Source organism: Micropterus dolomieu, linkage group LG05, assembly GCF_021292245.1.
Source record: "Micropterus dolomieu isolate WLL.071019.BEF.003 ecotype Adirondacks linkage group LG05, ASM2129224v1, whole genome shotgun sequence".
NCBI lineage: Eukaryota > Metazoa > Chordata > Actinopteri > Centrarchiformes > Centrarchidae > Micropterus > Micropterus dolomieu.
The window spans coordinates 1,384,268-1,394,953 of NC_060154.1; the positions used below are offsets into that span (position 1 = coordinate 1,384,268).

A 10,686-nucleotide genomic window follows, 5' to 3' on the forward strand; every position below is an offset into this window, starting at 1 on the left:
AAAAGCAAACAATCAACCACAGATTTTAAGATTTGGATATATTTTTTGCATTAATTCAAAAACTAACCTACAATTAAATCCACCTGCTGACTGGAAATGAGGGAGTTCTCTCTAAAGCAATCTGTATAAGATGTACTGTAATTGTGCTAAATCACATGTTAGGATAAATGAACAAACAATTTCTGTACAAGGCTGCATGACTTACTGTCAGAATTTGATTCCCCCTTGGGGTCCATTAAACATTAATGAAGAAGACCACCACACCAACGAAACTGCCCAATTAATGAGTCCGTCTGTATGACAGTATAGAGTCTTTCACACAAGGACTGCAACCCTGAACTTCTCCAGAAATTACCTGGACGAGATGTATGTGAGAACACGTGCCCATATCAGTTGAACTGGACATTAAATGGACCTTCACCTGCCAGTACCCTAGTGCAAATATATGCAGCATTCTTATCAACGCATCATCATTACAAATGAGTCTTTAGCTTCGTCCGCTATCTTCAGTGTGCTGTAAAACAACACTTCTGCAGCGCGCTTTTGCGCCTCCTGCACGCTCTACCCAGGCCTACATCAAACAGAATTTCCAGTAGGTGAGAATGCATTTGACAGAGACAATGTCCTGTTGTGTGCTACACATGTGAAAGGGCAACTCCGTACAATGTCCCGACTTGATTCTCAGGACACTGTACCTGTAAGAAAACAGCTCGTGCGTACGCCTATATTTATCTTTCCTTGGTCAGAAACCAAGTGAACTGAACTACAGGTGTGAAAGTGGCCTTAATTTGTTCATGAATTACCTGAAAAACAGAATAGTAACTTCAAAGTCTTATTGAACAACAAGGGGGGGAAAAAAAAAACTATAGATCAATCTTGTGGTGGTCATGGACTCCACCAGCATTCAAGAATAAAAATGCAGACAACAGATTTGTCACAGCAGGAAAAGCACCAGCACAAATAACATTATTTGATTCCTAATGTGCAGATGAGTCACCATCACACAGCAAACTATCATATTTCATGTAAATGTCACACCATACAGGTAAGGACACTTTAATATCTGCACTGTATAACCTTTTTCTAATCACTAGCATCAAACCGTAAGTGATAATACATGTTTTTGTCCTTCCTCCCTCTTTTCTCTCCTCCTCAGAGTAGAGTCAAGAGACTGATTTTTGTGAGTTCCCCAACTAGCTCCCAAAATAAAGTACGGAGTCAGAGCACTCCCTGGTGGTGCCAAACCTGAACTTCAGCAACTCAAACTTACCCAACTTTTTTGTTTGATTAAGTTCATCTCCATTCAGCCTGTACAGCACAGTTCAGTATCAGCAGTTAGATTATGTTTGATTACAAAGAGGAGAGCAGGAGATCAGATTTGGGAGCTGTTGGTGAGGATCCACTTGTTGCTTCTACAGTATGTTACTGTGCAAAGACTCGAGTGAGTAAGCACGAGTAAGTGTTGCTGCCTTTAAATGCAAGTATAAAAAAAAACACAAAATATGTTGATGTAGCTGTGGGCCAGCAGACAATTTAAATATTTCACACCACTACACATCTTTAAAGATATGTACCGCAATCATTGCAGGCAGTTGTACCCGGTCAGTACGTCCCCTAAAGTGCTTGTTTTTGCCACTGACAGACAACTAACTAATCGAGGCATCAGTAGATCAGAAAGGTAAAATGACTATTTTTGTCAAACAAGCACTTCAGAGGACGTATTAAGACAGCGCACAATTGCCCACAAGGACTTAGTTGCAGCCCTGTCTTGCTGCTGCCGACTCACTCAATACTGGACCACTTCCAAAATTTGTTGTCCCAATTAGTCACATTAGTCCCGTTTTTCTTACTTTAAGTTTCACACTTTTCAGACTTGGAATCTGTAACATTGCTGGTTTTGGTTATCTGTTAAAATCAAGGCCTTTTGTCATTCAGAGATAAACATCTCACGTGGAAATGTTCATTATGTCTCTAATCAAACATGACAGGACAGAGCCACAATAACTGCATAATATTCTGCACCTGGTACATAAGAAGGAGAGGTCATATATTGCGGTATATTATTTAAATGAAGAAAGAACAGTGTTCTCCCTGAGGCTGCGTCAGTGATGGATTTTGAAACCTATTTTGCCACTGAATGACTGAATGAATCTGTGTGGGTTAATAAATGACCGTGGTGAGGGGGAGGGACACTCATCCTGAATGTGATTGGTGGATGCCCCCGATGCATTTTCTCATCAAATTTTTTATTCATTAGATCAATTATAGAATTCTGCCTATGTTATGAGGCCCGATGGCATCCAAGCACAGTTAAAAGTGACAAGACGTTAATTGTGCCTCTAACCAGCTGTATGTAAAACGCAGGCTGGATACTGATACTGTCAGCAGTTGCCACAGATCAATGTTAAGCTTGTCAGACACGGCATTTTTATTAATCTTGTATATTGTCTTAACTCACGTTTTAATCTTCCTTTTATGCAACAACAAGAACCTGTGACTTTTATGTTCACACTGTATGCATCAATTTTTATTTTCTTTGTGCACAAGAACTTATGATTATAGAACTGTTACTAGGTCCAACCTCGTAAGAATACTATCACAACCTTTTCATAAATGTGACTTGGGCGCTTATTCAGACATAACCAACGTGTAAAACACTTTTACTGTATGTAACAAAGTGCATGTCTTTTTTTTCTCTCATTTGCACCACCTGCTCTGTCTTTTGTCTCCTACTGGAAGGCTTTTCCATTCAACCCTTTCCTTGACCTGCCCTACTTCTAATTTACGACTAATTCATGCTCATCATGTACATGTATTCTGGGTGTGAGATGTGTACATTTATTTACAGTCGGATCTGATCAACATTGTAAGATGTCAAATAAGTTATATTTGTATGTAAATGACAAGACGTTAATTGTGCCTCTAACCATGTCTGTAGGTGTTAGCCAGGCTTCCCTCTCTTGTCTCCAACTGGTTCAAAATGCTGCCGCTCGTCTCCTTACTGGATCTTGTAATCGAGATCACATCCACCCAGTTCTTGCCTCCCTACACTGGCTCCCAGTTAATTGTAGGATTGATTTTAAGATTCTATTGTGTTTTTTTTAAAGCCCTTCATGGACTAGCTCCAGCCTATATCACTGATCTAACGAAGCCGCATGCTCCTTCAAGGTCAATAAGGTCCGCGAACCAGTCTCCTATGAACTGCCTCTTCATGTCAGACTGGCCCCCTCAGCCTTCCGGTTTTTATTTATTGATTCTTGTCAATGTACAGCACTTCGGGCAACCTATTGGATTGGATATATGTGAAAACAAGCAATGGCTAGCAGCACGATAACTAGCAGATTGTGTATTACAAATAATGTGACAGGACTTCAACGTGACTCCGTGTGAGAAACCAGAAAAAAAGCAGTTAACTGTGTCGAGTGATGCTCAGAGGGACTTACTGAGCCCATCACAAGTTTCCAGAGCCAAGAGCGAAATCTTGATTTGAGAAAAGAAATGCAGCAAATCATCACATTTGATTGAATTTTGGAGAGTATGTACCTGAATCTAGAGCCTGTTGCAGCTCTGCAGGTCCACTGGAGGCTACTGGAGGAGCTTGATACAGAGACTCGCTGTTCAAACCTGCAGTAAAAACAAAATTAGAAGAAGAGAGAGGAAGTCGGCAGAGAAAATGTTATGGTGTGTGAAAACCTGAAAAAAAATGTTTCTCCTTTAGGCTACTACTGACTGATATATATTATACTTTATAAATGATGTAAAGTCTGCTATCACTATTGCTATTATTGATGCTGAGTTAAATTACATTTTTATACAGTCCCGCTGATAAAATGCATCACCTGCTGCCCTTAGAGGAAAGAAATATGACACATTTATTTATTATTTCTGTGTGGGAGGAAGCTGATTTCCCTTCAAATAAGCTGTTTAAATAATGTTTAACCCTTACCAACTGTGAAATGAGAAGATGGATATCAATCTCAGGCCTGTGCGTTACATACGGGGTCAGAGGCAGGAAGTTGTTAGCTTAGCTTAGCATAAAGACTGGTAGCAGTGGAAAACATCTAACCGGCTTTTCTCCTCAGGTAGTATGTCCTACAACTATAAATTGTTGTTTAAACTTTGCTGTTTATGTACATGTTAACCAGGTTAATATTAGCAATGCTTTTTCACAAGTGGCTGTTTAATGTTGTTCCTTTAATGAATGTGCTCGCTACACATGTGTGTTAATGTTCGTATTCGCTCACCGTGTTTCTCGATGGCCTCGATGAGTTTCAGAACAACCACAGGGGCTGTTTCAGACAGAGGCTCCGCCTCCACACCTGAGGGGGACAGAGAGAGAGAGAGACCCTATTATCTTAAGTAAATTAAAATAAAAACATGGCTCCCCAACTATTTATTTATTAATGATGTAAAATAAACTCCAATTCATTAACTTTAAATTTCTTTGTGTATCATATACACATTAGGAAAAAAATCTGTGTGTGTATGTGTGTGTAGGAAAGAAAACTACTCTTTTAGGTGCTCAATAAACCAGTTTCTGCACAAAACAAAATCACACTATGGCTTTAAACAAAGGCCAGGTTGACAGATCATTATGTGAAATATACACAGAATATGCCTTGTTTTGTTGCTGCTCATGTAGTATGTAGTAAAAAAACACAAGCAAGAAAATTAAAGCTGTTAAAAGGCCACACTGAAGAGAATCCGTGCATCATTCATTCTTTTCATATTCAATTGGGAATCCAAAATCAGCAAATGAAAAAAGATTCATTATGTTGTTGTTATTCATTCTACAAATCCAACACAACAAACTAAAAAACTTCTTGTTTCTTGCACTTCAATTTTAGCTCAAGTCAATAATAGGAAATGAAAAAAAATGGGCCACGGACCAAATTTGATTTCAACATATATTGTGTCCGATTTGTGTTCTGTCTGTCTATCTGTGGACGAATTTGGATTCCCAAATGAATATTAAAAGAACGAATGATACACGTATTCAAGAGCCTTTACTTAGCAATTTCTGCAATCCATCCATCTAAACAGATAAACCAGACTTTGTGTAACTATGTGTGTGTGTGTGTGTGTGCCCTGTAGGGAGTGTGTACTGCTGCCTGAAAAACCAGCACACACAGCAGGGTAAATGCCTAGTAAATGTCATTTTTGAGTTCATGTTCAGGTCAAAACTTCCCATGCCACAAGCTAATGGCATGTCACATATACACACGCACACACATATCTGCCACTTGTCCTTCATCCTCTGAAAACTGGCATCCAAACAGTTTTCCAGAGATGTATGTTTACTATGAAAATAATCAGGTATCTACCAAAACGTAAAATATTGTGCATGTGCAGCCTGACAACTGCTAATCAGCTGGAGTGGAAGAAAAATGGTTAAGCAACATGTGGGATTTGATTACAGCCCGCTAGCTGCAGCAGCTGGTATACCTTCCACTATTGGGAATCAATTAGACAAGAGAAAAGAAGACGAGAGGAGAAAGAGAGGATTTTCCAATTAAGGATTACAATGCAAACTGCTCAGCTAATGCAGGATGTATTGTGATGGTGGAGGACAGAGAAGGTGGATATGAAGTGATGGAGGTATGAACACATGGAGCTTAAGAGGTTGTATTTTCAACTTGTAAAGTACATATACATCAAATACACACTGCACCTGGCTTTGAAGTGGCTCGAGTTGTGAAAACGTCAGAATAAGTCAAACCTTGTGAACTCCGATCAATCCTAAACTTTCCACTTACATATTTGACAATACCTCATCATCACTACACTTTCTTATGTGATTTACACAACCTGACAAAAAAAAGAACCACACGCAGCTGTTATAAAAGGATTGCTTGGCAGTTTTTGTATATGTGACGAGTTGGGACTTTGGGAATTTGATTTATTGATTGCTGTCGGGATGTAAAGAGAATTTCAACAAATATAACAAAAAAGTGCTGCACAGACAAGAACAGCGTAGGGGGATTCCTTGAGAAATGTTTTTGCGTCCTGTACATGCAGAAATACTATAAATGTTTTATGTAAAAGTTGGGATTCAAATAATGAATGAACAAACTATAAATCAATAAAGAAAGGAAGATAGTGGAGTTAGCTGTACTGTAATGGCTCACAAGGTAAATTCTGCACAGTATTTTCCACAATACTGTTTCAGTACAACAATAGCCATGTCATACTGACCCTTCTGCTGCCCGGAGTTTCTCTTTTCAACAAAAAATACAGTTTTCATTTACCATTCTATGTAATGCTGTTAAGCACCTGTTAATGTTCTTTCTACAAATATTTCACATGAAAGGGAGGGCAAGGCCCCTCGAGCTGCTGGAAGTAAGGCTGCAACAAAACATGTTTTTCATCATTGATTAATCTGACAATTGTGTGGTGTCAGAAAACAATGCTCATCACAATGTATCCTTGTTTTGTCTGACCAATGGTCCAAAACCCAATTTACAGGTTAGTATCATATGAGACAAGGAAAAGTAGAACCAGCACATATTTGTCATGTTTAGCCAAAAAAAAAAAAAAAAATTACATCCATTATCAAAATAGTTTCAAATTAATATTCTGTGACTAATTAATCAACTAATTGTTTCAATCTAGATGGATAGCTTTTCATATGAAATGTCTGTTTTATTATATACTTAATGAGTGAGAACAGTAGTAATGACGTAAAGAAAAACTATTCGTATCATTGCACATATAATCTCCACCAGTGTACAACTGATAGTCTTTTCCCATTGTTCTCTCTCTATATCTTTCGTTTTTCTTCAGTCCTGGCTTGCCCATGGTTTCTCTATTCCTCCTTCATTTCCTATATAACTCATTATCCTCTGTCTTTCTCTCTTTCATCCTCTTATTCATCATTTTCTCTCCGCTTATCATTTCCATCCCCGCTTAACGTTTTCTGCTCACTTACTCTTTCTCACCCTCACTTTCCGGCTGAGCTCTTCCCTCGCTCTCTGACACGCTCGCTGTTGACACTTGTGTCATATCACAGCACACACAGCAGAGTGACAGTCAAACCGAGTTAAATGTTATTTGATGCTCAAACGCACAGTTGCATAAACACGTATGCGCATCTAATGATCTTATTTATCGATTGTCGAGGAAACAACAACACCACATATCTGCTGTGTGTACAGGTGTATCTGCTGCGCTGATGGTTTTAGGTGTGTGTGTCTGTGTGTGTGAGAGAGAAACGAGAAGTAGTAGAGGAATTTCCGGAGATATAGGTCATTAAATGTACAGTGCTGCCATTAACATCCCTGTCACAACGCATCAGAGATAATATCTCACCCAGAGGAGAGGAAGAAGGAGAGGATGAAAGAGCAGAGGAGAGCACAATAAGAGATGGAAGCAAAAGCAGACAAGAACAAAGAGAAAAGAGAGGAAGACAACAGATATGAGGACAAAATAGAAGATGACACAAGAGTGGAGGAGAGACGAAACAGAAGATGATGAGGGAAAAAGACGGAAGGAGAAGAGGACAAAAGGACGGGAGGAGAAAAGAGGACAAAACAGATGAGAAATAACAACAGAGAAGAAGAGAGGGGAAGACAAAAGCAAAGGAGAGAATAGAGACAAGGACAAAAGAAAGAAAGGAAGAGGACAAAGAAGAAGAGAAGGAGGGAAGAGGACTAAAGGCAGATGAAGAGAAAGAGAGGACAAATCAGACGTGAGGGAAGAAGACAAACTGGAATTATGGAAAGGGAGAAGATGAGATGGGAGGACAAAAGAAGACAAGGCCATAGAGAGAATATACGTAAACGCAAAGATGAAGAGGCAGAGAAGAGAAGAAAAAAGAAGAGACAAGGCGGGACATAAGAGAAGAGGACAAAATACAGGAGAAGAGAAAAAGGAGAATGAAGAGAAGAGCAAAGACAATGAAAAAGGAGACGAGGAGGAGGAAAAAAGACAAAAGAGAAAAGATGAGGACAGCAGAAAAGAAGAGATGGGAGGACAACATCAAAGAGTACGCAACGAAGAGAAAAGAGGAGGACAAAGAAAAGGAAAGGTAGAGGAGAGGAGAAAAGGCAGATGAATAGAAAGAGAAGACAAGGGAGAAGAGATAAGTAGACAGGAACAGAAAGAGTAGGACGTAGAGAAGAAAAGCAAGAAGGACCAAAGAAGCGATGAACAACGGAAATGAGGACAAAGGTTAAGAGAAGTGATGAGGACAAAACAGAAGAGAAAAGAAAGAACAGGACAACAAAAAGAGGACAAAAAACAAAGCAAAAAATAAGGAGAGACGAGGACAAAACAAAGGACGGGAAAACAAAAGAGAGGAGAACAGAAAAAAGGGGACAAACAGAAAAAGCAAAGATGACGAAGGGGAAGAATGGAAAGAGCAGAGAAGAAGAGATCAAGCAAAAAGGAAAAAATACAACAACAAAGACAAAGACGAGAGAAGAGTAGAGTAGAAGTGGCAAATGGGAACAATGACGCTGAGCTCTGCAGCAGATCAGCCTCATACCAGCTCCTATGGGGGACGTATGGAGCCGCACGTGCACAAAGGCACAAACACCAACACGCCAACATGCAGGCACATCAGAAACATACAGTAACACACTGTACAAACACTGCTGTGACAGCGAGAGAGAGGGACAAAGAGAGGAGAATGCACAAAGACACAGAGTGTATGTGCGTCAGTATTCAGCCCCCCCCCCCATGGTCACCGAGGTGTCATTAAAACAGGCTCCATTACTCTGTACTCTATACTGCATAGACCATATAGCTACTGCACTGGTGTACACACATAAACCTCCACTCATACCCTCTCTACTCGCTGCATGGACACACACACATCTGTGTCCCCCCCTACAGACCGCTGTGGTCTCCGATCAGCAATGTTTAAAAATGATTTATTGATCAGTGTTGGCTTTATGAAATACACCCTGAACCACTGTTCTTTTTTCAATTCAAACTGATAAACACACACACAAAAACCTGAACATCAAGATATGAGTGATTTTGAGATGCCTATATTACACAGAGACACATGGTGCCTATGGGGCTGCAGATAAGTCATATATTAGGTTATCCTCTTGATGTATAATGCATCGCACTTAGGTCAAATACTTAAACAAGGTGTATGAAAGGGGGACTTCATTTATTTTTAGGTTCACAGATTAATAGCAAGTTTTATTTCGAGTCCATCTGCACAGAGTGTCAAACTCTCTGATCTTTCTCCTTATTCTCTATCAGACAGCAGCGGAGCCCCGGCAGGCAGGGTTCAGTCCTGCAGTAACATGCAGGGACACCAGGGGGCAGCTGACTCCAGCCCTGGCTGGACAGTCCCTGTGGCCTTTTCACTGAAAGCTGCTTCAGTGGGCAGTGAAAGGTTCAGTTTCCAGAAGAAATAAAAAATGTAAAATAATAATGTTTGCAAACACACCACACATTCTTCCTATATTAAACATGACTGAATGAAACAGCTATGATGCCAACATAAAGTTTGGCCAGAAGGTGAACTGACTTTGACTTGTGCGCCACACAGAAATTACGTATTCATGTCCACGAAAATGTTTCTGTTGTGAAGTACGAAGGGTTCAAGTTTATCTTTTAATATTTGAACCTAACTCCACTTAAATGCCTTCAAGCTCGACTTCATATGACTTTTGTTTTGCATGGTTTTCTAGATTTTGTCTGGTCTGAGTCAGAGTTGTTTGAGTTGTTTTTCCTACTTGACTTGAATTTAAATTTTTACTATAAAATAATGGGAATGAGTGGAGCTTTACGGGTGGAGTTCAAGGACAGGACGTAAGTATCAAGTACTTATTTTCTTGCTTCAACTTGACCAAATGCCCTCTGTGTCCCACACGGCTGCAAAGTCACAACCAAGATTCAAACCAAATCAAAGTTTATTGTCACATACACTCATACACAGTCCAGTGTCTAGTGAAATTAATTCTCTGCATTTAACCCATCCTAAGTAGTGGGAGCAGTAGGCAGCTACTGTACATAGAGTCCCAGTGAGGTGCCCTCCTCTTCTCTGATTCTGTACTCAGCTTGTGTCGTGATTTGCTGAAGGAAAGCCAACTCTCTCTGGATATGTTGAGGTGTTTTTTTTTTTTGTTCTGCTGCAGCCAGACCTTTTTCCTGTTCTGCCACAACGTTACAATTAACTTTAGGTCTGCATATGAGACAGACAGTCAGTCAGGTAGAAAAATAGATTTAGAGAGCGATGAGGTGGACAGCTGAGGTGACCTGCAGGCTGCTGGGGCGTGACGGCCGTATCCTGTTGCCAATGTGAAGTCTTGAAATGACAATCTCCTCTGTACCGCTGCTCGTATAATTCTTTCCCCTTGCTCCTCTCCCTCGTCTTCGTGCTCCACCTCCTTCTCTTGTTGCCAATTGCTCCAGTTTTTCCCCCTCACTCTTCTGCTGCTCTTCTTCCCCCTTGTTTCTTTGTTCTGTACTGTTCTTTGTTTCTGTTCTACCGTTCAGCTTCTTTTTAGCTCTATGTCTCCACAACAGGTCCATCTACGTTTGTGGTCCTAAACACCACAGTGATTGGGGAATGAGGGGGTGCTTTATTTTGTAGTCCTTTAGATAAAACAAAATACAGCCACGACTACCATCTAGGGCTGCAACGATTAGTCGACGTAATCGATGACGTCGACTAATTCCATTGTTGACGCATCGTTGCAGAGAGGCTGTTAAAGGGAGATATAG

General features: G+C 40.2%; 1 protein-coding gene across 5 annotated transcripts in view; it reads right to left on the reverse strand.

Moving 5' to 3' along the window:
- Positions 1–10,686, reverse strand: part of LOC123970982 (phosphatidylinositol 3-kinase regulatory subunit gamma) — a 229,606-nt gene that overhangs the window by 147,136 nt on the left and 71,784 nt on the right. For all 5 annotated transcript variants that reach the window (XM_046049445.1, XM_046049443.1, XM_046049444.1 and 2 more), the window contains 2 exons: positions 4,245–4,319; positions 3,544–3,624 (listed from right to left, as the gene is read on the reverse strand). In XM_046049445.1, the coding sequence (XP_045905401.1) occupies positions 3,544–3,624; positions 4,245–4,319 (156 nt within the window). The remainder of the gene's footprint in view (positions 1–3,543; positions 3,625–4,244; positions 4,320–10,686) is intronic.